Source organism: Acanthaster planci, linkage group LG02, assembly GCF_054643075.1.
Source record: "Acanthaster planci isolate LZ-2023a linkage group LG02, COTS_SCS, whole genome shotgun sequence".
Lineage (NCBI taxonomy): Eukaryota > Metazoa > Echinodermata > Asteroidea > Valvatida > Acanthasteridae > Acanthaster > Acanthaster planci.
The window spans coordinates 12,166,722-12,194,207 of NC_141778.1; the positions used below are offsets into that span (position 1 = coordinate 12,166,722).

General features: G+C 40.1%; 3 protein-coding genes across 10 annotated transcripts; 1 reads left to right on the plus strand and 2 right to left on the minus strand.

The window, feature by feature from the left end:
• Position 1: 1 nt before the first annotated feature.
• LOC110978222 (adenosine deaminase-like) lies at positions 2-5,746 on the minus strand. 2 transcript variants are annotated; one of them, XM_022233040.2, is made up of 9 exons: positions 5,587-5,746; positions 3,983-4,044; positions 3,681-3,803; positions 2,843-3,105; positions 2,439-2,554; positions 1,945-2,088; positions 1,595-1,692; positions 1,338-1,467; positions 2-1,145 (listed from the first exon to the last, which is right to left on the minus strand). In XM_022233040.2, exons 1-9 carry the CDS (start codon positions 5,614-5,616, stop codon positions 1,050-1,052), a joined length of 1,062 nt encoding a protein of 353 aa, XP_022088732.2. In that variant the 5' UTR covers positions 5,617-5,746; the 3' UTR covers positions 2-1,049. The 2 variants fall into 2 exon arrangements, with proteins under 2 accessions (XP_022088732.2, XP_022088733.2); XM_022233041.2 differs by having other exon boundaries at positions 5,374-5,740.
• A 2,787-nt stretch (positions 5,747-8,533) lies between these two features.
• Positions 8,534-14,509, minus strand: LOC110978334 (adenosine deaminase-like). 3 transcript variants are annotated; one of them, XM_087133272.1, is made up of 9 exons: positions 14,462-14,509; positions 13,036-13,097; positions 12,785-12,907; positions 12,125-12,384; positions 11,793-11,908; positions 11,522-11,665; positions 11,277-11,374; positions 11,015-11,144; positions 8,534-10,431 (listed from the first exon to the last, which is right to left on the minus strand). In XM_087133272.1, exons 3-9 carry the CDS (start codon positions 12,796-12,798, stop codon positions 10,339-10,341), a joined length of 855 nt encoding a protein of 284 aa, XP_086989398.1. In that variant the 5' UTR covers positions 12,799-12,907; positions 13,036-13,097; positions 14,462-14,509; the 3' UTR covers positions 8,534-10,338. The 3 variants fall into 3 exon arrangements, with proteins under 3 accessions (XP_086989398.1, XP_086989397.1, XP_022088950.2); XM_087133271.1 differs by lacking the exon at positions 14,462-14,509 and adding an exon at positions 13,998-14,044; XM_022233258.2 differs by lacking the exon at positions 14,462-14,509 and adding an exon at positions 13,828-14,035.
• On the plus strand, positions 14,104-27,268 carry LOC110978293 (uncharacterized protein C8orf34 homolog). 5 transcript variants are annotated; one of them, XM_087133266.1, is made up of 15 exons: positions 14,104-14,293; positions 16,105-16,200; positions 16,496-16,586; positions 18,940-19,035; positions 20,592-20,711; positions 21,161-21,347; positions 21,609-21,775; positions 21,976-22,043; positions 23,038-23,067; positions 23,825-23,892; positions 24,173-24,338; positions 24,545-24,572; positions 25,601-25,658; positions 26,030-26,153; positions 26,377-27,268. In XM_087133266.1, exons 1-15 carry the CDS (start codon positions 14,231-14,233, stop codon positions 26,458-26,460), a joined length of 1,446 nt encoding a protein of 481 aa, XP_086989392.1. In that variant the 5' UTR covers positions 14,104-14,230; the 3' UTR covers positions 26,461-27,268. The 5 variants fall into 5 exon arrangements, with proteins under 5 accessions (XP_086989392.1, XP_086989393.1, XP_086989394.1 ...); XM_087133267.1 differs by having other exon boundaries at positions 21,164-21,347; XM_087133268.1 differs by having other exon boundaries at positions 16,499-16,586.
• Positions 27,269-27,486: the final 218 nt, after the last annotated feature.

The following is a 27,486-nucleotide window of genomic DNA, read 5'->3' on the forward strand; positions in this document are numbered from 1 at the left end:
GTTTGGGTGAGATGGCAATTTTTTTTCCAAAGAATCTGAACTGGTGCTCAGGATTTTATTTATTGATTTCTTTTTTATTACAGAGCCTTTTTCTCATGAATTATAAATTCCATGGTATACGCCTTAAAAAACATACAGTACCTCTTCAAATAAAACAATTTACAGTCCAGGCACTGGTACAAGTTAAGATCACGAGGAATGATGACTCGATGCTTATACATTAATAAGGTAATGCAATCATAACTGCTTTTGTTAGCAACTGCTGCAGACTTTGAGATGGTATACGTCAGCATGAGCTAGGATTTGAAATTTGCAAGTGGTTAATTTAGTCCATGATTTTACTGACTGATTGCATAAAACCCATACATCAGAATCGGCCTATGTGATAACAATGTACGACATTTGAAAGACAAAATGGACACATAAGGTCAAGCCATCCTGTCATGTTCTACTCATGTCGCACATTGAAGTTTGTTGCTGTGGAAAGGAGTGGGTCAAAGGTTACATGAATATGTAAAGTAGTTTCATTGCATCCCCTTCTTGAGAACAAAATATTAAGTTGAAACTGAGGGTTGATTTACAAGTAGACTCCTAGTAATCTGGAATATGATTTTGCTTCTGTGTCTACTCAATTTACGAGTAAACTAACACATCACCTATACAAGCATGTCGGTAATCCGTCATCCTTTACTTTTCTATCAGGTTGGTTTGTAAAAACTGAAAGTGCCAACTTCTGGTCCACGTTGAAACGCACACTTCCAGAAAACTTGTCAGCATGTTACTTGTATCTAACATGCATTGCACAGTGGCCAACTGCAACAACAGCAAGCCATGTTAAAAGCCTCAAAACATGAAACAGGTTATGCTGACATCAAATACAGTTCACAGACGTATAACTGGTGCACATTTATATTGAAATTATATAAAGATAAATTATCTATAAATGATCTATAATTTCAGTTTATTGTGGCAGTGCTAAATTCATGTTATACTGGCAGCAAAATTATACAGTTTATATTTTCGTTTTCATAATACATTCCTGTCATGACTCACTTGTCCCTGAGGTTGTATGCTGCCCTCAATTGTTGAATAAGCTCCAGCTTTTCTTGTTCTGGCAGGAATGCCGAGCGTGCTGAATTCATCGTCTGTCGAGGCATAAAAAAATCAGTCCTATAAGTTAGCTGTGCATTGAAACCCGTACAATAGTCTATTGTTCAACGTACTTCTTTTACTGTTTGAAAGAACAGAAGGGCTCCAAAACACCTCACAAATTTTACTTTCTTTTAAGCAAAAATTTCCAAAAATAATTTCTCTGACAAAACTCAGAAGGAACTTACAACTTGGACTGCTGCATCATCAGTCAGTCCAAAGTGTTTCTTGGCAATCTCAAACTCATCGTTGATGGTATTTTGAAAGACTAAGGGATCATCCGTGTTCAAAGAGAAGTTGATCTTGTCTTGAGTGAACCTATTCGGAGCAAAAACATTTGATGATTTTATGGAGTCCATGTAAGAAGCTGCGATTTTGGAAAAACTTTCATTGCGTGTAGTTAGAATTCAGACTGCTCACATATATATGAATGCAAGAGTCTCACCTGACACCAGGATGTTTGCTGAAGTCAGGGTCACATGACCCAGTGTAGACGCTGGATGTTGGGCAAACTTCAAGATGAACATCTGAGTCTTTGATCATCTAGAGAATTAAGAAAACAAAATGCGACACCTGTCAGGCAGGTATGTTTAGCACTCCTTGTTTATCCCAAGGACCAACCAAGTCAGGAATCAGCCTCTATCAATTCAGCTAATAATGTACAAGTCCCTCTCAGTCTCCACACATCCATGATGTGACGCACCTGTCACAGCCCTACCTGAAACAAGAAACTAATCAATTACCTGTGCCCATCCCTCACCCTGTGACATCCTCCAAGCACTCCCTGAAACCAACCTGATAAATGCTGTCATCTTGTAGTACATGGTATCCATGCCCAATTCTCTCGGCCTTGAGCAGCTCAATTGCTTCCTTGACATTACTGGCCGGGCCATCCTCTCCAGCATGTACGGTGCGATGAATGCCGCATCGCTCTGCCTCCTACAAAAATCAAGTACAACAGGCTAGGGTTCATCTCAGGAAGTCAAGGAGGAATTGGTGATGGTAAAGAAAATTCTAGAAGTATTCCCTCAGTTAAAGAGCAAGTTGCGTTGTTAGAGTTAACACTGACTGAAAGCAATATATGTACCTGAATTGAAAAGTACCTTGGTCTATTTCTAGTCTCGAGACCCTGAGATATTGGTCATCATACCTTCAGATGGAATGTCAAACCGTACTAATATAGGTCCAGGAATTGAGACACGGGAATGTCATGAGTGAGGTTTCTAAATTTCCAGTTACCCTGGCCCTAGTCTGGCTGATTTTATGTGAGGTTTGACCAAAATCCTTACTTGGAAAGCTCGGATAATCTCAGGATTCAGTGGAACATTTTCCTTGCCAACGATATCCATGCCCACGGCCATATGAGGGAATTCCTTGCAAAGTTGCAGACACTCAGTTGCCCATTCTGTAAACAAGTGGACAATATACCGAGTATTATATACACGGAAGTACAGATTTTTGAAAACCTTAAGTATGCATAAAATAGATATAAAAATTGTGATAGACCAAGTGGAAAGCACTTTACTGGAGTCTTCAGCTATCAGTCTCAGAAATTTTTCAATAAATTTTCGGTAGGAAATGGGGAAAATATGTTTTAATCAGATCCTACATGACGTGCATTTTATTTGTATTAAATTATAAATAACACAATGTGCATTTATAATAAGAAAAGTCAAACTCTTTTCCAAGTCACCTGGTTTTTCCTTGACCGCAGCAAGTATCAGTCGGACCTTGATGTTGAAGTCTCTTTGTCCGGCCTCTAGTCCCTCTATGACGGTTGCCATCACCTCCCGTGTCGAGAGCTGATTTTGAATGTTATCCTGATACCAACTGGTCTCTGCATTCAAGTTACCCAGCTGAGGAGGGCAGACGCGTGCTTCAAAGTAGACCACGCCCTCTCGGGCTTTATCTTCACACAGCTCATACGAGATACGCCGAAGTGCATCCTTATCGGCACTACAGTATTTGTTAACAAAGCAGCAAATTTGTCCACAAGGATGATGATAATGATGACTGGAGTAAGTTGTATACTTGAATACAGGCGATTCAAAATAGTGCGCCACCAAGAGTTTGCAACACATTGGCCAATCACAACGCACGAAATCTGTCGACCCTTTTTCCAAATGCGCACTGGGTTGACAGATTTCGCGCATTGTAATTGGCCAACGTGTTGCAAACTCCTGGAGGCGCACTATTGTGAAACGCCCGTATTAAAGCAAGCCACTTTACTGCAACTGAATGTCAGCATCATGGAGTTGATGGCTGCTATGGAAGTCATTTAGGTAAAGTAGGTAGTTAGGAATCATAACATGGCCAGCTTGTTACGAAGCAATTTTACAATCACCCTTTATTTTACTTCTTTTGAGACTGACAATCAGTGGTTAGTTGCATGTGCTGAACGAAGTCAACTTGTCTGCAATAAAAGAACCTAAACAGGCCAACTTATTACTTATGTTCCACAAAAAATCCCAGTGAGGGTTAAACCACAAACTTACAAACTTTGTGATAGGGCAAAGGAAAATGAATCTTACACAACTGTTGGCATGAAAATTCGGAATGTTTTCAGAAAACTGAAGAGGTCACCCCTTTCAAAGTTGCTGATGGTTTGAGCAAGTTCCTCTGGATTGGACCCCGGTACATCCACACCACGTTTCCTGCAGACATTTTGAGAAAGAACCGTCTTTGGTAGATACAGATCTAAAAATCTGAACTTAAAAACACCATCTGACTATTAAGAAAGATTTTTTTTCCCCTGTGCCAGCCTTATTCTTAATTTTAGAAATCCAAGATATATGTACCAAACCAAAGAGAACTTGAGAAAACACCGACTCACTTTGCAAGTTCCCAGACTGTGGACGGCCTCATAGCCCCAGCTAAATGTATGTGAAGTTCCACCTGAAATTTAACCATCAGTATTAGGCCTATTATCAGAAGGGTCTCACTTGCACTGCAGCCCTACACCCGACCCAAGGACATGGCAGAAGATCAGGAAGGACCCGCTGCATGCACCCCTGCCACGCCTTCCAAACTTCCACATTCAAAAGACATGACAGAGATTACATTACAAGATCTTTTTTTCAAGTAGTTTTGCCCTTGTTGGACCACGGAGGAAGGAATAGACTTACCTAATTATTCTCTCTGCATGGCCATCACCATGATCATGGTGTAACACAAATTTTAACCCCTCGCCTGTGCCCGGTGCCTGACCATGAAGACACACGGTAAGTACATGTACATGTAAGTGCACTGCAGTAAAGAATCCTAAAAACAGTTCCATCAAGCATGCATCAAGTACACAGACATCCAGTGATCCACATGACATGCCAAACACTCAAGCTCTCGTCTGGTGTGAAGTTAGTTACTAATTCCTCGTTTGACGTACGACATTCAATGTTGAACAAATACCTGTCTGATATTAAACACTGAACAAGTAACTGTTTGACATTCAGGATGCACATCCCTAAAAGGGATGGTGTGCCAAAGGCACAAAAAAACAAATTGTGCGATCTATATTTGACAATGAGGGCTTGTTTGACCCAGAAAAACACCACGCCCTTGGTTGCCAGGAGTCGTCGCTGAATACGGAGAACAATGACAGCAGATTCAATGTAATCTGCAGGTGGGGCATGGGGTTTGGGTATTTTGTTTCAATTTGAGTGTGGTGTGAACTCCACTGACAAGACTTTCATCAGTCATTTTGACGGTGGAAACTGCCTTTGCCATGGTTGAAAACGGAGGCAACGGGGTCACTTAGGTGTACGGAAGCACTTTGAAAAAAGGAAGATTTAGAGCCGGGACGCGGGATTGATGTATATTATTTTGATTGACTGAAATAGTTTTGATGAAATGGCAAGTATATAAAAACGAACCTGTACTTTTCCCCTGATAATTACACTGCCATAAAAAAAAAATTGCCAACATTTCAGGGCTTATTTGACCTGTTGCCCTTGGTTTCCTCCGTGGGATAGAGTTGTTTGTGTATACATAATTCATTGTCATTGTGAAATAGCACGTACAATGTAAATTGGGTACATGTGGGTGGATCACGGGTGTGAGTGTCCACTTAAAATTAAAGCTGAAATTTCAGGTAGCAAAAAGTGGAAATGCAAAAATTCCCATACTGTCGTACAGACCAGGTGTAGGCATACAAAAAAGGTGAAATTCAGGGTCAACATCTAAACAAAAAAAAGCGGAAATCAGCTAAAAAGCTGAATTCTCACATACCTGGTGGATGTAGGCCTCCAGGGTGGTGGAGTGTGGTTTTTTTCTCCCTTTTGCACTCCATCGCTTTTATGGACGATTTTGTGCATCCTGCAAGTGTTCTGAATGTCAAATGGTTCCTCCTTCCTCCGTGGTTAAACTGATCCGAAACGCGTCCTAAACTGTGCTTTGCTGGGGCAACCTGATAGATATCGGGATACAGATAGGTCTACGTACCTTGGGAGCTTGTTTGCGATCACCCTCCATTTTTCTAAAAACAGGCACTGCATGAGAGGATAAGCCTGCAATAAAGCATAATCAAACTTCAAAGCAAAGTTACTGTTTCGCAGCTGCTTGCTCTCTGTGGCTGGATGAGGCTGCGAGGCTGCGGTTAATTTTGTGTACAAATCTTCCCCCTCTGCTGCGATGAGGGCGCTGTTTAACATGCGGTTGTGGCAGCTGCTAGAAATGAATAAAAATGTTGCACATCTTGAAAATGCCCCAATCTCGGTCTCCTGTGGCCAGTCCCAAGGGCCGATCCCAGCAGACTGCTAAGTTTACGTGTACGCGCGCAATTTTTGGTCGGAGCATGGATTGGTGTTCCCGCAGCCTGCGTAATGCTCGGTAATGTTTCTTTCAGTGCTCCACTTCGTCTCACCCATTCAGAAACAGCCCCATCCCAAAATTTTGTTAATTTAGTGAATAGATAATTTTGATCCTCCCTTAATATATCCAATTATCAACTTGTCCTTGGTGTTTTTTTTATTTAAGGTGTTCAAGTTGTCAAGAACATGAATTCAAATTTGTGGTTTTCAGTTATACAAAATTTGTGAGCTTTTTAGGAACTTCATTGGAATGTTATCTGTCCATTTCACCTTTTAAAATAATTGAGGTGGTGTTAGTGGATCATAACTGAAATTGTAACGTGTTGGTTATTTCATAACTTTGTTTTGATGTTTTAACTGTTGTAATTTTCAACGTAATTTGGCCTTTGGCCACGAAAAATCTAAAATAAACACGCACCAAACAAAAGTACACACTAGCGATTTTTGGTCCTACGTACAATACCTGCGATACCTTCTTGGGAGATTCCAGCGTCATTGCGGACAGGAGACAGCGCGTTGCTAATGGATAATAATGCGTTTGATATGCAATTAGTTACTTGTTTAATACCGCATGAATGAGATACGGTCAACTTAATTCGTTGAATTGAAAGCAAGTTTTTCAGTACAACATGGAGCCAAATTCTACACTTCAGGACCAGCTCAGCTTAGTTTGTCACCAGTTCCAGTCGCGGACGGATCGGGGGGGGGCAAACCCCTCCCCTCCCCTCTCGGACACTACAAATAAAGAAAATAATACATGTAGAAAAACAGAAAAGTTAAAAGATGAATATTCGAGTAACATCAATCAAGATTATTATTTCTGAGCGCATAAATAACAATTTAATGTATTATCTAAGTGTACTTTGAGACATTCAAGAAAAATCTAATAGGCCTGACCTCCGGAAAAATTTTTACATCCGCCGCTGATGAGTTCCGTGACCAAGATTTTAAACCTTCAATTGAGATACATCCATAATAGTTGGGACCACTTGATTTTTCCTGGCAGACAGTGAGCCACACACCGTCACCGATGACTTTGTCAGACTTGGATTGGATACAGTAACAAATAATTTAAAACACAAAAATACTACAAACAAGATTTGCACATCACACAAAAATTAGGTAAAACCAGGGATAGCCCATTCTGCAACTTATTTCCAATGGAGTCTCTGCTATTGCACTAAAGCAGATACAAAATTTGATGGAAAAAACAACCAAAACAAAGACAAACAAAAGATGACAACAGTGACTGCAACAGCAACAACAACAACAACAAGCAGAAAAACGACAACGATTTTTGAGAATCGTGACTTGACTTCAGTCGCTATTTCTGAGAATCGTGACTTGACTTGTACATGCAATTAGTTTTTAACTTGTGACTTGACTTGGGTTTGCACATTATGACTTGTTTCCAACGCAAGTCAGACAACTACTCATCGCGAGGCAGTTTTAAATTAGGGCCATCAACTAATAAGTCTTACGTACTTGAAAAAAATAGTGTGAGACTTCATTCACATAGCTCGTGACTTCTACTTCTGTCTTGTCTGCCCAAGGCCACGTCTGAAGCACTTGGCTGTTGCTTGAAATCACACATCGCACGACTTGCCTTGAACAAATTTGGACAAACAGACTTGTGACTTGCTTGTGTTTGGTCCAAACTGGCCTGTGACTTGACTTGGACTTGCAAATTGACTTGCTACCATCTCTGCCACACGCTGCTTTTCAGTATAGGGACCTGCTTAGTTTGTCTCTCGAGCAATTCAAGCGCACGCATAACTAGAAGGTGTAGTAAAAGGGACGGAGTAGAAGTCGTTTATTTCGCTTGACTCCACCCATTTTTGGTTGTACTTACAACCAATGAAAATACTAAAAATGAATTTTCTAAGATGATCGCACCACAGATGCACCCTAACAAGTGTCCCAACCATAGTTGGGATTTCCCAATTACATGTATGGTGTCTCAGTTGTTCAAATGAATTATCGGGAATTAAGAAAAATTGTCACTAATACCATCTAAAATGTTACTAAATTTTTGATGGTATTTTTAAATCATGTACGTCTAATTGATTATTTGTATTTTTATGATTTATACTGTGAAAATGTTATTCCACACAGACGTGACTCCTACATCACGGCGGTCATTCGGCGCAGTTTACTGCACCCACACCGCGAAAATTACATGCTCCGATCCATTCAGACAAACGGAGTGATCAATGTTCTGTAGGCTTTCCATGGAGGGATTTCTGAACTCCGCCGATAAAATTCTGGTGTCTTTTTTTTCTTTTAGATGACGCAGGGGTCGGATTTCATTATTTTCATACGGACTTAGTTCTGGAGAAATTGAGACCATTTCACAACTTAAGGTAGCCTATATGAGAGACGTGAGTTTTTTTCGTCCATGAAAGAAGGTAAGTTAAAGCAACTGTCATTTCGACTTCTGGTTACTCATCAATACATCAAGTTGATAGTTTTCCCAAGTTCACAACAAAAGGCCACGACAGAGAAATGAATGGACCTGTGCAACTGGCACTGGCTGACCACTTTAACATGACAAGGAACCACTAGAGAACATGAACCCCTATGGGTTGTTCAATAGTTTATTTCATCTTTAAAAGCCTTTCCACTTTTACGGATTAAAACAATATAATATATCTGGTATAACTTAAGATACATGGTACATGCAGTCAACAAATAAACTTTTCCAATCAAGTCACTATTAACTTGTTTAATATGGGCTAATGTAATATGTTTGTACATAGGATGCCTCAATCTTATTAGCCATTATAATTACTTTTGTACCCGCCAGGCTGCCACAGTATGCACATCATCAGTGTGAACTGGGATTTAAGACCTATTCTGAAGATTTCAGTGACTAGACCATGTTGTCATAAAATCATGTGACCAAGTCAACGGACCAAATATTACAATGAACACCTACAACTTTGTCTATAAAGTTTAAATGTAATTTTAGAATTTTAACTGAAATCCTTACACGAAGAGGCTCTGAAATTGGTCTTACAAATCATTTGGTCTAAAAAACTACCTTGTAGCTTCTCAGTGTACATGCTTGCAAAGGTGTCCCTGTGAAAACTAATTAAAGAATATCGTACTTTTTAATCCTGTTCCTGAGACAAGGCAATATCTAAAACCTGAGTACATTCCAAACTTGAGCTTGTTGCCCAAAGTATGAATACAGATATGTAATCATTTGTTTATATACAGCTCCTTAATGATATATCCATTTTGCTTAGACACACGTTATAATAAAAATGTATACAAATCTCAAGTGCTTATAAAAACCCGTTCATAAGTAGATAAAAACACATGATCATAAATATCAATGTATTTAAGGTACATATACTATTTTTCATATACTAAGGGGAATTTTGGAACTCTGATATTGACAGGGTCCTGCACCTAAAGGACAACGAAATTCGATGACGTTTCCATGACCGAATTATGAAAATCCATGACTCAATAATGTGATTTCTTGGACTATTTAGACTTCTAAAGTTGCGAATACAACCGTTCCCGTATTTTATGCACTTATTTATGCTAAAAGAAATCACAAACAGCATTTGAAAAATTCCCTGACTTTTCCATAACTTTAGTCATTTAAAAAAAATTTCCTGACTTTTCCAGGCCTGGAAAACAAAAACAAATTGCCATGACTTTTCCAGGCCGCGGGAACCCTGATTGACACAATAGTGAGCCCTTCTCTTTTTAGCCACAATTTGTACTGAGAAGTATTGCATAACTTGCCATAACATTAATGAGAAATTGTAAGAGTACATGTGTGACAGGAATTTTGTTTCAGTTTTACGGGCAGAAATATACTCCAAAAACCTGTGCTAGACACCAGCTCTATGGCTTTGCACAGTATACAGCTCTAGCTATGCAGAGTGTGTGCAAGTTTTAAAGACAGGCAACTTTTTCCAAGGCAAATTTTTGTTAGAGGCCTTGGGCTGGTGGGTGCTTCCATAAGGCAGATGGGGGCAAGTTTTATCTCATCGACCATTTGGGTCCAGGACATGTGGTATGGTCGTACGACTGGTTATCATTAGCCAATTTCATTTATCATTACAGAGGGAACCATTCACCTGAAAATAACTGGACGAGATGTCAATGACCATGTATGCTGCGAGAATTGCAGTCAATGGTAAAATGTACGTAATGATGAGATTTTAAAAACAATTGACCGACTAGAGTCATTTGAGTGTAACAGAATTGCACATGTGCATTGTTAAAAAGCAATTACCTACTGGTCGAACTATAGTTCACACCCGAACTTGTCCTAGAGTGCATAGATTTTTATAGTCTCTTAATCAAAATTAGCTCCCTGACTTTTTTACTTTGATAAAAAATGCTTTGAGGTAATGACTCACTAATCCTTGAGGTTGTATGCTGCCCTCAATTGTTGGATAAGCTCCACCTTTTCTTGTTCTGGCAGGAATGCTGAGCGTGCTGCATTCATGGTCTGTCAAGGCACAAGTAAGTAGTGGCATTAGTTACCTTTAAAGTAACAGCCGATTGTTCAAATCACTCAATCACTTTAATCACTGGCATGGACAAGAGGGGTGCCAAAACACCTCAGAAATTTCACTTCTATCTGTCCCTATCTGACATAAAAAGGCTTCAAAAATAAAACAACTGATAGATGTCTCTGATGGAGTATTCTTAATAGTTTGATACTTTGAGAAACTAAGAAATACTTGGTCAACACAGTTTGCTTGTTTTCAAGATGTATTTTAGCATTGGGGAGATGTTAATTTATATAACAGGTTTTTGCCCTTACCAAACGTAATTAACTTGACTCGGACTGGCCAGCCGACCCCGGCAAGCTCGGTGGTTGAGTGGTTAAGACATCTGCACTAGTAAGCAGGAGGTCGTGGGTTCGAGTCCCACCCGAGTAAGCTTGTGAAGTTTTTTGCAAGCTCTTGGACAAGCACTGAGCATACAGTGCTTATTAATATATATTGGGTAAGGGCGAAACCCGTTAACAGTTTGCCTGTGATGTAAATATGAGAATATTTTCTACTTTGTACACTAACTGTACTTACAACTTGGACAGCTGCGTCATCAGTCAGTCCAAAGTGTTTCTTGGCAATCTCAAACTCATCGTTGATGGTGTTTCGAAAGACTAAGGGATCATCCGTGTTCAGAGAGAAGTTGATCTTATCTTTAGTGAACCTAACACCAGAATGCAAAAGATCTGGGTACTTAACAAGTTGATGATTCATTCATTTTGAAAACCTGTACCCAGCCAAAAAGGTTGGTCTTAGATAACTTGAGATTGTTCAACTTGTATTTACATAACCTCACCTGACTCCAGGATGTTTGCCAAAGTCAGGGTCACATGACCCAGTGTAGACACTGGACGTTGGGCACACTTCAAGATGAATGTCCAGGTGTTTGACCATCTGGGGATGAAATGGAAATTGACTTCATGTCTTTCACAGTAATGAATCCCATCAGTTACAAGAGCCACACCTATCACTGCCCACCAGCCACCCTAAGCACCCATCCCTCAGCCTCCGGACCCAAATCAAGTACTCCCTGAGACCAACCTGATAAATGCTGTCATCTTGTAGTACGTGGTATCCATGCCCAATTCTTTCGGCCTTGAGCAGCTCAATTGCTTCCTTGACATTACTGGCCGGGCCATCCTCTCCAGCATGTACGGTGCGATGAATGCCGCATTGTTCTGCCTCCTACAAAAAAAAAAGAAATACAACAGGTTATGGATTCATCTCAGCAAGCCAAGGAGGAACACTGACAATTTCATCTTCTGGCTGGCCTGGCTGTGTTATTTGAATGAGGCTTGTTTGAAATCCTTACTTGGAAAGCTTTGATTATCTCAGGATGAAGCGTGATATTTTCCTTCCCTCCAATATCCATGGCAACGGCAATGGGGCTGAATTCCTTACAAAGTTGCAGACATTCAGTTGCCCATTCTGAAAACAAGTGGACAATTAAAAACATGTCTGAAAAACATCAACCAGCTTGAAATATACAAAAAACCTTCAGGGCAATGTTTTTAACTAATTTGAAAAGGGCTTTTTCCTCGATCTGGGGGAATGTATTACAAAGATCTTGTACAGTGTTCATGCTGTTTGTGAATGACACAGTTGTTAAGATAAAGAGAAATGTCCAACTCTTTTCCAACCCACCTGGCTTTTCCTTGGTTGTGGTGAGAATCAGTCGTGCCTTGATGTTGAAGTCCCTCTGTCCAGCCTCTAGTCCCTCCACAACACCTGCCATCACCTCCCGACTGGAAAGCTGGTCCTTGACTGTATCCTGATACCAACTCATCATTTCTGCATTACCCAAAAGAGGTGGACACAAGCGAGCTTCAAAGTAGACCACGCCCTCCCTGGCTTTGTCTTCACAAAGCTCGTAGGCAACACGCCGGAGTGAATCTTTGTCAGCCCTAAAATTTAATAAGGAAAAAACAATTAACACATTTCTGCAGCTCCCGAGAATGATGATCTGTATACATGAGCAGATGAGAAATCCTAACTGTCTCCCTGAGTTAAAGCAAGAAATGGTGTTGTACTGTGCCTTGGCTCATGGGAGAGTAGTTATGGATAGCATGATACTTAATAGTTAATTAAGGGTAAAAAAATCCCTGTTCATCATGCTTACAAAGCTGTCTTGATATTGCTCTTTGCTCCTGTGAGAGTTGGAGCTCAACGGCAGGAGCAATTGGATAACAAAAAAAGCTCAACATATTCTCAAAGAAAGAAATGTGAACTGTCAAATTCTTAGACAAAAGTTCCTTGAAATGGGCCAATGAGGGTATTTTTGACAGGACAGAGAGGAAAACTCACACAATACTTGGCATGAAAATTCGAAATGTTTTCAGAAAACTGAAGAGGTCACCCCTTTCGAAGTTGCTGATGGTTTGAGCAAGTTCCTCTGGATTGGACCCTGGTACATCCACACCACGTTTTCTACAGGAAATGTTACAAAAAACTATAAAGCAAAAACATAAATCAGGGAATATATTCTGTAAAATAAGGCCTCGTGTCTTCTGGGCTTTGTGATATTTACAGTAAACAAAAACGTACGTTTGACTCACTTTGCAAGTTCCCAGACCGTGGATGGCCTCAGTGCACCATCTAAATGAATGTGAAGTTCCACCTAGGACAATAAAAACAACATCTGATAAGGTAACCCATGAGGCAGTTTCCGATGAGCCTTTAGCATGTTTAGGGTATGGGGTTTATATCTTCTGATGGGGTTTCTACTACGAGCCTCAAAAGAACTTCCGTCTTTATGAACAGCATTTCCAAACAAATTACTATAACATTCACCAGAAAATGAACCAAACTTCCAAAATTTATCCAACATTCTTGACAAATGGGGTCCTCAAATAATCATTCTTAAAATTAATCCATTCCTAATCGTGCTAATTACAAAGTCTTTGCTTTTAATAAATAGGACGAATCACAGTTAGAGTGTGGTATTTGATCATCATTAGTCATAATGGCAATCTCAGACAATTACCACTACTAGTTATAAATCTTGCGCGGTTGCTAAATATGGGGAAAAAACCATGGAGGAAGGAGGGGACAAAACCAAAACATGTCATGTACTGTACTACCATGGAGAAAGGAAAACAGACTGTTTTCCTTCCTCCATGGTACTACTACTGATGTTAGTCCAGAGTACAGCTACGCACAACCCACCTCTGCCACGCCCATACAAAGAACCAATCAACTTAGGCAAAGAGTACCCCTATGGGCGCTCGCGACGAACCCCATAGAGTTAGTGATTAAGACAAGCTTATCGTTCCCCGATTAAGCCACATCCTGACGAACATGATACAGTCACTGATATATACATGAACAAGATCCACACGCATACAAACCCTTGGGGCCAGTTTGCGATCACCAGCACCCTCCATTTTCAATTTGAGCAGTACAAATTAAAATACGGTTTTCAAAGGTAGTCGATAATCAGCCTGCGTTTACAGAAGTTGTTTACCACCACTGCTAATATGTTAAAATAATATTATATAACGGCAAGGTACGTCCGTACCCTGTCGGTCACCGCCGTGCGCCGTCGCATTAATTGTTATGCTCCTTCACGCTGCTTGTCTTTTTTACATAGCGCCCTCTGTATGTTGAATTGAAAAAAAGCCTCTTCCGCGCTGAGAGCTAGAGTGGGGTGGAAGTGACTAAGATTATATTTAGGGCCAGAATAATATTGAAAAAGTTTCGTTTCATTCTATCATTCTAACAGCATTCATCAGCAGGGGGCTAATCATCAAGATGTCGAGTCAACAGAGAGTGCAAACGTATCTTGACAAACATCGAATTAGTGCTCTTTTTGAGGTAGGTTTTTTCAGGACAGACAAACATGACAAAAACAGACAAATGACCAAATTGATTGAATTCGAAACGTCATCTCTGTTTCGTATAATTTTTTCTGATTGTTAATTGACCGTTAAGGAGGACCTTAGTTTTCAAAATGGAGCTAAAACTGATAAACTGTTGACTTACCTAAGCAACGTTAGATGACGATAACACTTTCCTACATGTACCTAGTATGATAATTAATGCCCTGCCTCCTGAACCCACCGACTATCTCAGTATCCGACGATGGAGGTACGGTACGATTGTAGGAAGAACACGCTGAACACCGACAGACTCAACTCTTGTCATGCTTGTCTAAACAGTCTATTCTATGATTCTATTAACAGATCACAATTTTTTAAACGATAAATTTATCTTATCTGAAATCGATTTTCCTGTGACTGCTCCATACCTGAATGCAATTTCATAACTGGGTGGTTTACACTGCAGTAATTAGTTACTAGCCTTGTAAGTATGTACAATCTTTTATTTATTTGTGTAAATTAATTTAATTCATAGCTTGATTTTTGTTTTAATATTTTTATTTTTTGTATGTTTACAGCATAAATTCTTTACACTGGTCCTGTCTGTACAATCTCTTATTTATTTATTTTTTATATGCACTTGTATAATAAATCTTAGCTGGATTTTATCTCTGGTTATGGTTTGTATACATGTGTACATGCAGTACTACCAGGAGAGTCACTTGACAGTGATTAAGTTTGCTGTTGGAAACCCATTGGGGGTGGTCCTGTATTTGTAACTGTCTTTGTATTTTCTGTTTGTCCATTATGGTTTGGTTGTCCCGGGGAATAACAAATGAAATGAAATGCACTACTGGATTGATAATTTTGTGGAAAGACACGAACAAAAGAGAGTAGGGGTTTTGATTTTTGAAGTGTTTAACTAAGGGTAGACCCTATACGCCGTTGATACTGGGCCCTGACTTGTCATGTACTCATATATATGTGTAACCAACTGGTTCCTGAAAAGTTCCATTCAGAAGCCAATCTCCAGTGAACCACCTTTTTAAAAAAAAAAACAAAACAGAGCTGTCCACAAAGTACACCTTACCCATTTCAAAGAAAAGTGTTATATAAGCAGGCTCGATACTAGTAATAGACGGTAAAATGTTTATCAACATAATCATTTTTTAATGTCAGCTTCAAACGCTGACACCTGAATTGAATGTTGACAAACAAGGTTGAAGAAAAACATAGCTTTCGTTTGTCATGTTTTTAATAGCACATGACAACCAGTGTTGTAGTTAAGACCACTTAAGACCTTCACAAGACTGGCACAGGACCAGCACAAGACCTCCAGTCTGAATTCAAGTCACTAGCTACGTGTACTCAAATGAACTGCAACAAAAGCATTCCTTTGTCATTGTTCACCCTGTTACTTGTGACTGGTCGTGTGAATGGTCTTGTGTCTTGTCTTGTGATGGTCTCGTGTCTTGTCTTGTGATGGTCTTGTGTCTTGTCGTGTGACGGTCTTGTGTCTTGTCTTGTGATGGTCTTGTGTCTTGTCTTGTAACGGTCTTGTGTCTTGTCTTGTGATGGTCTTGTGTCTTGTCTTGTGATGGTCTTGTGTCTTGTCTTGTGATGGTCTTGACTTGTATACAACACTGATAACAACAGGTGAACAAATTGTTTATTTAATGTTTACTTTTCACCTTTCTAACATTGCAAAGGTAATGGTGGTTGTAACGCAGAATTACCACTTGCTAGCAGTACTTGGTGGGAGATGATAAAGTAAATCTAATAATTTTGTCTTAAACTGTATACCAGGATCTGATGGCGAGGTTGATCAAGCATCTTCCTAATGATCCCGTCCCATACCTCATAAAAGTTCTGCAGCGCTTTGACGAAAAGACGCCCAAACCGGTATGTCATGGTCAGTTACATGTAAATACATGTACATGTACACCGAGTGATTGTTGGAGGACTAAATCATTAAAGTCAAAGTGTGTTTACATCAAAGGTCACCTGAGATATTGTCTGTGGTCAGGTGGACATTGCAAATAGATACATGTACTAAATTTTTGTGTATTGGACATTTTATTCCAATAATTTAGATAACTTCAATTTTCCACTGCGATTAGCATGTTTCTGAATACTTCTAAATTTTTAGTCACGGCTGGTACTTTTAATTTGATACTGTTTGGTTTTTTTTCACAAGCAGCCTGATTTGTCATCTTCTTTGCCGACGACGAAGAAACCTGTTGATTCAGGAACAAAGAGTAAAACTACGTCTGGCTGGACTTCGGCTTGTAAGTTTCAGGACATTAGTTTCTTCAAAACTAAGCTTTTTCCAATCTTGTAAGTTTTACTCTAAAACTTAAGTTATATTGTTTAATGACTCCAATTCTAAGGGTACCATTGTTTATCTTCATCAGATCAGAAGGTTCAGAAATAATCTTCAGCAATATATCAGTTGAAACATATATATTTTGATGACATTAACCTGTCTGGCTAGAGAGGCTTGAGTGTTTGTGAAACAATACTGACAAGTTCTTGCTCGTTTTTGAATCCTTGATGTTGATCCAACTGTGTGAATTTCACAATACTAGCTGAGCCTGGTAAGTAGGAGTGTGTATACTCATTGCACTAGCCTTCAAATCATGATTGTCTTAGCACAAATGCAATGCCTCCACATATGTGTGTACATGTACCAAAAATGTGCAGTGTAATGTGGAGGTATTTGCATGTTCAGTCGTCCTCTTTAACCCCTTCTCGGCGGGAATTTCTTTCCGAAAGCCGACTCCAAGAATTCCAGCCTCGCTTGGCCACGAAGGCCACCTGCCAAACCCCAAATTCTCGGTTTGTGGCCCAGCGTGCTCTGCACGCTTTGAATTACACGGTGAAAAGGCTGATTGTTCGGTGGCGTGCAGCTCTACTCACGCTTCCACATTCTCTTTGGCTCTTTTCAAAGTGGGGACTATTGTGAAGCTGGTGATTATGATGCAAATTCGGTCTTTTCATTTCTGGGCTACACACAAAGACCAATTACCATATATACACAAGAGCCAGGGTCTGCCTTGTTTCACCGTGTTCGCTCGAGCGTGGGCTGAGAATAATAGCTGAAAAGCGGGCTGAGGATTTCAATTTTTACGGCGTGTTTTAACGCGTCCCGGCGTGAAGGGGTTAACACGTTTAAATGTAATCTTGACTTTCCCTTTTTCCTGAGCTAATGTGGTTGTGTGTTTGAGATTAATCCAGTAGCACCCTGCTCATTCCATTTGATAGATTTCCTGTCGTGCAGTTTAAGGTCATCTGATTGTGTTATTGAACGTTTCACCGTGTCTTTGTTCTTAGATGCATGTTCGCCCATAGCTGTAGTAAACAGACATTGTGTTTTTCTCATTAGTGTGTCATTTCCCGTCAGTGTAGATTGTGCACAAATCAGAAGAACTGCATTTTACTGGAGAGTCTTGTCAAGTTTCAGTGCCAAAGCTCATTACACTTACACCTATCATGTTTCCGCATCTTAGCTGGGGAGTTGAGATTGGTTGATACTAAATGCAAATATACAAATATATTTGTATTGACAAATATAAAAATGAACGGAGTTTATTTGAGTAGATGTGTGTTCAACTTTTGCAAATTCTCAGCATAACCATTTCATTTGACATCACGATTTTACATTTGTGTTCGTGTTCCCAGCAAATATAAATTGATGTGGAAAAATTGGACGAATCAAAAGTTCCCTGTGTAGCATGGAAATGCTTGCTTGGTCCATTGTCTTGACTTTAGGGCGATTCCAGCACTTGCTGGAACAGCATTGTGTTAAAAAAACTCAGAGTGAGGATTTTTTGGTGTTTTTTTCCAACACAATTTGCAGTGAGGTTTTTTTGGTCATTTTATTTCAACATAATTTGCAGTGTTTTTTCAGTGGTTTAGGATTGTTGACCCTGTGGTTGCACCTTCATACTTAGACACATGGCTACAGAAATTATCTCATTGAATAAAATGAAACTGCAATGCTCAGGACCTAGGCTGGTTTACAGTGTAGTGCTTTGACACATTGTAACCAAAAAGCTAGAGTTGAATGCTCATAGAGGCCAAAATCATTCCATGAAAAACTTGCCAGGTAAATGTACTCCTGCTCTTTTCTTGAAGGACTCATCATAGCACTAGATGTTGTTGTTGTTTGGTGTATGATTGTTATGCCATCACACTTAGGACACAAACAGTACTTGGTTAGCGTTACATACATGTCTGTCCAAGGTGCTGTTTGTTTTACTTCACCGTGTTCCTGTGTATTGTTTATACACGTAGTCTTAACTTACTCATCTGACAATGCTTGTAGTTGCCCTATTTACTTCCAAGATATTTTATGAGCAATGTTTCTGCAGCTGCAAGACCTAATTTGTGTTGTAGTTAGGGGAAGAGCAACACTGACCCAGTTTGTGGAAACAATGGTCAGCTAGGGGGAGGGGGTTGAATGAGGGTAGGCGGGGCCACTCAGGATTAAATTGTCATTTTCTTTTCATCTTGCCTTCATTTATCACAGCCATGGCAGGGATTGGTGAATATAAGGGGTATTATTAGGGCGGGGCAATCGGGGATTGGGTGGGGTTCATCGTCATCTTCTGTTTCCATCTTACTCTCATGATATCACAGCCCTTACTGGGATGGGTGAGGATAGGGGATATGATCGGCCTTGGATCAATAACATGAAGAAGCTTAGATCGAAAGCAGAGGAACTAGAACCACAAGGTAAGACATGCTGGTCATTGTCTGTTTGTCAGTCCTGCTGTTTGATTGTTGTCGTTATATTGCTAACTTTCTGTAGTCTATCACTTTATACAACATGCATGTACATGTATATACATACTCTTGATAATCCCCCCCCCTCTGCAGAATAAACAGAAGTAGGAAGACTGGTCTCCCAAAAACGACTGGCCACTCAGTGTATGGGCTAAAGATGCACGTACATTTCAGTGTGTTTCTGTCATCAAAAGCAGAAGTAATCAATGAAAATATTTTCATTCTAGCAGAGGCACACTATTTTTGTGGATGCAAGCTCCCAACATAATAGTTTATGGAGAGATTCTCTTCATGTCAGAAGTAACCCCCCCCCCAAATCTTGATTTTTTGGACCCAATCATGGCTGCTAGATCTAAGGGATCCTTGACATTAAAGTTTGTTCTGGTCATGCTGGATCACATTGAGATATTCCTGCTTCATCAAGCAGTCATTTGTTTGCCTCGCTCAGTTTTATTCCTTTTTTTAGCTTACGGGATGTGTTCCACAGAACTGTCCCATCTGATGCCTCTTGCTGCCTGTGTTTGTAGGACATGTGTGATTCTGCTGTATGCTTTGTTTGCTGGAAGGACTGGTTGGCTTTCCAGCCAGGTGTTTGCCCGTTTCATACATGTTAGATTCACTGCTCGCTTGCCAAACAGTATCAGCAAGACATGACTTCTTTGCTGGATGCTGGTTTTATTCTTTTTGTTGATTGGCTTTATTTGTTGCATTGTCTATTGGGCCATATGGTTTATGCAGATGCCAAATTTTTCATTAAATATGGTTTATTGGGTATTTTCTTTTGACAGGAATTCTTAGCGGGGAGAGCTAGAGTTAATTGTGAATGTCAAAATAACCGTGACATTTATTTTTTTATTCTTTTTTTTCTTTTAGCGAAGTAGACAATTATGTCTGGTCACGTTGTCACAATAATGCAGGTGGCTAACGAGATGTACTTTCAATTGCATTTGGTGATTTAGTTCGTGATCAAGTGTAGCAGCTCAGCAGCTAATGAGTTCAAGTTGTTGTAATTGTCATGCACTGCTTCATTAACAAGGATTAACATATTCCATGGTACTGTAGTCTTTACCTTGGTTGCATGCCTTCATTAGTTTGCATAACAGTCATGGGACAGTGTGCACTCTGATACACATCTGCGCATAATGATCGTTCTGTACTAATGCAAAATGCTTCACTAATCTAAATCTCTGATTTTTCTCCATTTCTTCTTTTCTGAAATGCTTTTCTCTATCTCCTGATTATGTTGTTACATTTCTTTGGCTTTGCCTCTGCCTTGTTTGCATTTATGCTATGCTCTACTACCCCAGTGTTTGTTTATCATCATGTTTGTTTCTGTATCTCCCACCATTTTGCTATCCGAAGCCCGGAATATGTTGGCTGTTTTCCCCTTGACTCCCCAGACACCTGTTGCCCGTCCCTCTTGTTAGTCCCACCCCCCAGTTCTCTCTTATTTTCTTTTTTTGGCTGTTCTTTGCTGCTTGTTACTGTGTGATCCCCACTCATAGTTCGTAGGTCCAAGAAGTTGGATTCCAGCGGCAAGAAACGCACACCAACCTCTGAGGCAGATGTGGAGCACATCTTCAAGAAGGAGCAGGAGAAGGCTAAGAGTGTCACATTCCAGTCAGGTGATGACGGGAGTGGATCTGGTTGTTGATATGAGGTGGACTTGTTGATGGGTTAGCTGACATTCGCTGACCTCAGTGTGTAGACACTGGAAAGTCTCATAAAGAAAGCAGTTTTTAATTACAGAATGTGGAGAGATGCCCAAGGATGTTGTGTCCAGTCTGATGAAGATTTATCTTGGGCTCTCAATTTTATAGTGTTTTAGGGAGTTAGGTCAACCTCGAAGTCTGCCCAAATTTTGGAAATTTTTTAGGCCATTGCCATCTGCATTGATATCATAAAACTCAAATGCTAAGACCAGAGACCTTAGAAGCTCAAGAGCTAGAGTAGCCACACCTGTCTTACAAAATGAGACCTTTATTTAATCTCTAACCTAAGCCTTAGCTTGTGTGAATCACGACATCAAAAGTGGAGAGTTCCGGACTGTTAATATTAACACTGTTATTGTTAGTAGGTGCCAAGCAGTGGGCAACATCACAAGATGATGATTCTCCCCCAGCACCAAGACGCAGTGGGCCAATGGCAGCAGAAGAGAGAGAGGCAGAGTTGTTGCAGGAAGAAATGTCCACTGCAAAGCTGCAGAAGAAATACAGTAAGACTGAGCCGCAACAGAGGGCCACACCATCAAGCAAGGAATTGTAAGAACTAATGTATTGAAAGTTTTCTCATTAGTTTAATTGGAAGTCTTCGAGTCTCATGCTTACTGAAGTACGAAAAACGTAGCCCTCTTAAATGTTTGGCCTTGCTACATTTATTCACTTTTCCTGTAGCTGCATGCTTTACCACACTTGGTTTCCCATATGACAGGAATTCTTCAAGTGTTATTGTTTTTTAAAGAATACTTTTGAAATCTGAATTTGGTGTTCAAGGGTTTACAGTTTCAGCATTTGTTTTGTCAGGAAAGAGCTTCGCCAGAAGCCAGCGGAGAAAGCCAAGAAGCACAAGAAGGAACTGGCTGAAATGGCTGCCGCACAACGGAAGGTAGAGACTCTGGGTTACTTAGACAGCGGAGAGGAGCCAACCGACCCAGACCAGGCAGGCTATGAAGAGGCTACCGACCTGTTGGGTAGGATCCATGGGACTTGGGTTGAATTTCAATTACGTGAATTTGATTTGAGGTTATCACCTTTACTCAGTGAGGCAGATAATTTAAACTGGATGGTTAGGATTATTTTATCGAGTTTGGTTGTAAGGACTGCATGTAAGTGAAATTCAGGTGAATCGTATTTGTAGGTTAACACTGAGACAAATTTTTGTTGTTAACAGAGGACGCGGATGACTTAGCTTTTGAAGGGGTGACTAATGCTAAGTCATCAGGACGCAAAGTCAGCAAGGTAAGGCTGTACAATCCAGTTTTAGTATCTTTGATGTTCACACAAAAATATCTGAGAAGTTTTTACAGGTATGGCACAATTACATTTTGGCTGGAACATGCTTGGGTTTGGAAAAGTTTCCTCAGATGAACAGCTTCATGTGCTTAACAATGCAACAAAGTTGTCCCCTAGTGTTAAAATGGCTTTTTTGGTGGCTTAATTTAACCGCCTGCTGCCGGGTGCCATCGGAAATGCAGTGTCTAAAACCGGGCGATTTTTTATATCTTCGTTCTTCAAAAATCTTTAAAAAATTCACATCTTTTTATCTTGAACGCCTAAACCCCATCGAGTGACTGTCTGGTGGCTACTCTAATCTGACAGACAACATCTATTGATGCCTGAGTATTTCAGCCAGGCCTGCCGCCTTGTAAAAAAAGCCCAGATTGTGTGGTGTTACATAAGTTTCTTTTGTTCCTGAAACTGGCATAGTGTGCTGCTGGCATCTTTTCACTACGGGCCAGATTAGCGTGCAGCAGTATTGTGTCGCTCGTCGCTGGAGCGCTTTTGTCCCCGGTGAAATCCGCTCGCACTAAATGCCACAAACAGTGGTATAATCTTTCAAAACAATGACTGATTTCTACTATTGACAACTGAAAAAAATGTTGGCAATTTCCAGCAGCTCGGGCTTTTGTTCCGAGAACGGTCTTTTGTTACAAGGCCCAGCTCTTTTGTCCGATTTCGGATATCCCGGCTATGTGTACAAGCCCAAGGTACCTGAAACCGGAGTCATCGGCAGCAAGTCGTTAACTACAATTTTAAATTGAAACAAGGTTATACTGTTTCTTGGACCATGCATAATTCAGTGGCTAGGTTTACGGTCGGTATGAAGGGGCATGTTTTCTTTATGGTCACCCACATTCTTATGTTACTCTCACTATCTTAAACCCCTGATTTTTACAACTTGTTTTGTATGCTGACTGTTTGTTCGTATATGCAAACTCACTGGCTTTTCCAGGTTTCCTCGCGTTTTCTTGGAGCACTTATGGTGGGTCCGCTGCTCTTGTCTTGACAATTTGGCGCTGTTTCATATATAGTCATTTTTGTGACCCTGTCTGCATGTTTATCGGTTGATGTTTATACTTTTTCATGGGCAGAGGGAGTAACGATCATGTAGAAAAATACCGTCAACAAGCGTTTCTTTTGTACCCCAAATGCGTCTGTCAAGTACCTCATCATGAGTCTTCTTTTGTCGAGTATTTGTAAGCAGATGTGTGCGACTCAGACTGACAGATCTTTGTGTCCTTGGTGTTTGTGTTTTTGTGCGTAATTGTCGATCCACCTACAGATGCTATTATCTGCATTGTCATGGATACCTTTGTTGTGGATGTCTTTGTTTGTCTGATAACCTAGGATATACCTGGGTGATAAGCCTGACTGAGTTTAACGACTTTTCTTCTTTATTTCCCGTCTAGTTCACTGTGGTTTATTTTGTGCATGCCCCATTTTCCCAGACAGTACTGCATGGTATTATCTGTGGTGATGGAACTTCAAATATTTCCTTGTAAATTCTATGTCCCTTTTTTATGTTCTATCCAAGTGTTCAACAGATTCAAATGAGTTGGGATGACCATTTACACGACACACTTAAACAGTCATAAGACCCTTCCCGGCATGTATTGAGATTTCTGCATGTTTTAATTCACGTTTTCTCTCCTCATTGTTATGTTAATTGGTATCTTGCTCTGTTGTGTAAACTTTCTCATTTTATCAAGTAAGATCATTATTGTTTTATTTTACTGCAGTCAATGAGACGGCGTGCCCCACCGCCGGAACCGGAAGTCAAAGTGGCAATCTGCAGTAAATGTGCAAGGTGAATGCTAGTTTGATCAAATTGCTGGACTTGCAACCACTTGTTCTCGCGTGAAGCCATTCACAAATTGGAAGATCTCCAACTGTGGGCTTGGTAGCTCAGTAGTGCGATCACTAGAATGATGACGTGGATGGCTGCCAGTGGTTCAGACCCTTCTCCATTCATTGTCTTTGTTCAAACAGTCTTCTTGTTTGTTCCATTTTTGTAGCTAAGTTTTGATGGCTTTGCCGCTTGAAATGGGTGACTTGTGAATGCACTTTACGACCATTGTGTTTGGCAGGCTTGTCAGTAGCAATGATGCCAGCACTGCAGGTGGTGATGCCTTGGGCAAGTACGGTGCCTATGAGAGTATCAGTGATGTCACGTCGGGAGAGTATGGTGGAGCATTCAGTGCACCTGTCACTAGTGATGATGACTTTGAGAGTGCATCTGAAGTTGTTGGACCGGTGAGAATGTTTATCTTTATATCATTAAGAAGGGTTTCAGTTTCAATTCATAAGAAATGCTATCTTAGAAATGTTTGAAAAGTGATACAATATTTGCAGTCAACTGTATTGTGTGTAGTTTTGACTCACTCTTTTGAATTATTTGTGAAGGTAACTGTGTCATTAGATTTAAATTTGAATATCATTGTTTCTCTGTTCCACTTCAGCGACGTCCTGTTTGGGTGGAGCCTAACAGTAAGTCAACAGTTCTTCATTGGATTACAGGCCAAATGTCAATCGGCCATTTGCAAGTTAAATTTGAATAAAATCTGGTACACTGAGTTCTTTAAATACATGTGAACATAACAACTTGAATTCTCCGTACTAAAACCACTGTTGCTATACCTTGTGATTCGGGGCAATCATTTGCTTAGTTACATAAGAGACGCCTTGCAACAATACACTGTTCTCAGTGGATAAGAACGGCACTAAGGAATCAGTCCATTCCAGACATGGTGGTCGCTATGCAAAAGCTTGCCCCGAATCAAGAGGTATAGCAACAGTGTCTTTAGTCAGGGGAATTCAAATTGTTCCATTTCTGTGCAATCAGATAACATAGTATACCAGATTTTATTCAAATTTAAGTCGTAAGTGGCTTATTTCTCTCTGCTGCTTATCTCTGGTTTTCAAACTGAATTTACTAAGCACATAACCTTGTCGATAACATTTCTTGCTTAGCTTGGTGACAATGAATACAGGCCATTCACAATGCAGTGTGCCACCAAGAGGTTGTCATGGAGAGGCTTTCCGTCGTGCATTATGAGATAAAAAGTTGACAAAGTCTCATTGGCTAACTGCACTGTGTGCAGGAAACTTCAATTTTCCCAAGTGTTTGTTTATTTTGGCAAAAAATTCGAAATTACTTATTGCGAATGGGTGTTAGGTAGTCAAAATGATGGTTCAGAGAATGACTCATTCAATCAAATATCCCCAAGTGTACCAAATTTTGCTCAATCGGGGCAGTGAGTCAACCGTAAACTTGAAAAGTGGCCTGTCTGAGGCAAACTCTTGGTGGCACACTGTAGTGTGAATTGCCCATATGGTCATCGAGCCATCTAACTCAGTAAGCTGGATGGCCCAAGTGTTACACATATGCAGTAGTAAGCAGAAGGTTGAAGTTTGATTCCCTTGTAGCAACAAAGTGTACAGTGCCTCTAAAGGTCACGTTCAAGCATTAATGTAAGTATCAAATTAAACCATGATTGATACTTTTCCCTCATCAGGTGGAGCTGCAACTACTCGACCTGGTAGCTCAGCACTCAAAAGCTCTATGGTTCATGAGTAAGTTGGTTTAGTCTATCATTAAATTGAAAAGCTGGGGCCTAGCAGACTCTGATCTTTGTGTATGCATTGAAGTTCAGATGTGCAAACACGTCCTGATAGAGTGCAACATGATGGGACCTCCTTGCCCACTCACAATCCCCAACTGGTGACTTACCTCTGTCAATTTTTTATGCTGTAGATGACGTACGAAATAATAATGAATTGAATAAACGTTTCGCCAAAATCCAATTTCTCCATTCTAGAAAGTTGACAGCATGTCTGATTTTCTCGTCTCCCTGTTTTGTGGTTGCATTAACTCCGTTCTGTTGATGACTTCCTTGAGTCTGTACCAAGCCATGAGAATTTCTTTCCTGTGTTGTTTCTAACAGCAGTAGCAGGGAGTTATTTGGCAGTTCTAGTCAGGAAGCAGGCGACGGCAGTGGCACCTACAGAGCTGGATCATCCCTGGTTGGACAGGCGTGGGAGGCCAAGACTTTTCGCTCACAGACTGATGTAAGTAGCTTGGCGCCCTCTGCCGTACCGTTTTGGAATCATCCCGGTCACATAATAACCCAAATGTTATCCCAATCCCCAAGGACCAGTCAGGTACCGCATTATGTCCCAAGGTGATGTCAAGTCAGTTTTAATGTAGTGTTAATAAATGGTCACCAGTAGGTTTTCTGCAAGTAACACACAGGTGAAGACCTTGAGTGAAATGCCTTTGTTATCCTTGCAGGTATCGTCTCGTCAGGTGCGTCATTCAGATGCTCTCTTGGATAAAGGCAGATCATGGCAGCAGCTGTCATCAGATGACGACTAGAGAAGGAAACTCATGTTGATTGGATCTGTAAAGATGGGGAATGCCTTGACATTGCATCAGGGAGGAACTGAAAATGGCCCCATCGCTTTGACAAAGATGGTCACAGTCTCTCTCTACTCTGTGTGTCGTGTCCGTGCAATGTAGATATTTAGAGTAATTTTTAATTCAACACAGGTTATTATTGGGAAAACACTTGTGAAATACATGTATAATTGTCTTCAGCATTTGCAGCATTTTTTTGAAATGTTTTGAGAACAATATCTATCTTTGCAAATTTGGTAAAGTGTGTTTGTCTCTGACACATCCATTTTTTATTGAAGTTTTTCTGTGTATTTTATGTGTAGAGCCAGCGGTTAAAAAAATCAGATTTAAGCAGCTTCCGCACAAGAAAGAAATGTACAAAGTACAGGTCATTTTTTTATCACAAACTTGAAGTTTTCCTTTATGACTTTTTTTCTGAGTAAATGTAACTTGGTGTAAGTTTTGTGCACCTGTTATTGAGAAGTTTAGAAGAGGAATGTGAATTATTCTTTTCCAGTTGGCTGTGTCACAACCTTAGTCTTCTCGTGTGTTTAACGTGATGTTAAAATAAAGTACATTTTGATCTTGAATTTAATTGTTACAAAATATTTCAGGATTTGATCCTACAATTCCTGAAGAAATGGTGTCATGTTAAATTTCACCTGATAAACCACTATGCTTCAGACGGATATATGCATGTCTGTTTATTAAAAGTACATGAATTTAAAAAATTTTGAATTTACCTTGTCTTACCATATAATAAATGCTGTCTGCGATACGTGAATAATTGTCGTGAGCATATTTATTTATGATTCTGAAAATGTGGTGTGGATTTTCAAATGATTTGGCCAATGCCGAAAAGGCTTTGGGGTTAATTTCTAGTTGTTCAGCTCTGGAAAATAAATGATCAGCTTCAGAAAACAAATAATAACCTTTTCGTGGTAATGTATTGTAAGTTTTGGAGCCCAAGGAAAAATTGTTTCACCTCTAGCGCCCTCTGTCGGG

Excerpts from the sequence above, each read along its gene's own strand:
- LOC110978222 (XM_022233040.2), bottom strand. The coding sequence starts at position 5,616 with ATGGAGGGTGATCGCAAACAAGCTCCCAAG. Across the intron at positions 4,045-5,586 it reads ATCGCAAACAAGCTCCCAAG|GTGGAACTTCACATACATTT; the intron begins GTACGTAGACCT and ends GTTAAATTTCAG. Across the intron at positions 2,089-2,438 it reads AGATTATCCGAGCTTTCCAA|GAGGCAGAGCGATGCGGCAT; the intron begins GTAAGGATTTTG and ends TGATTTTTGTAG.
- LOC110978293 (XM_087133266.1), top strand. The coding sequence starts at position 14,231 with ATGTCGAGTCAACAGAGAGTGCAAACGTATCTTGACAAACATCGAATT. Across the intron at positions 21,776-21,975 it reads AGAGGCTACCGACCTGTTGG|AGGACGCGGATGACTTAGCT; the intron begins GTAGGATCCATG and ends TGTTGTTAACAG. Across the intron at positions 26,154-26,376 it reads CTTTTCGCTCACAGACTGAT|GTATCGTCTCGTCAGGTGCG; the intron begins GTAAGTAGCTTG and ends TTATCCTTGCAG.
- LOC110978334 (XM_022233258.2), bottom strand. The coding sequence starts at position 13,863 with ATGGAGGGTGCTGGTGATCGCAAACTGGCCCCAAGG. Across the intron at positions 11,909-12,124 it reads CACAACCAAGGAAAAGCCAG|AATGGGCAACTGAATGTCTG; the intron begins GTGGGTTGGAAA and ends ACTTGTTTTCAG. Across the intron at positions 11,145-11,276 it reads GGCAAACATCCTGGAGTCAG|GTTCACTAAAGATAAGATCA; the intron begins GTGAGGTTATGT and ends TTCTGGTGTTAG.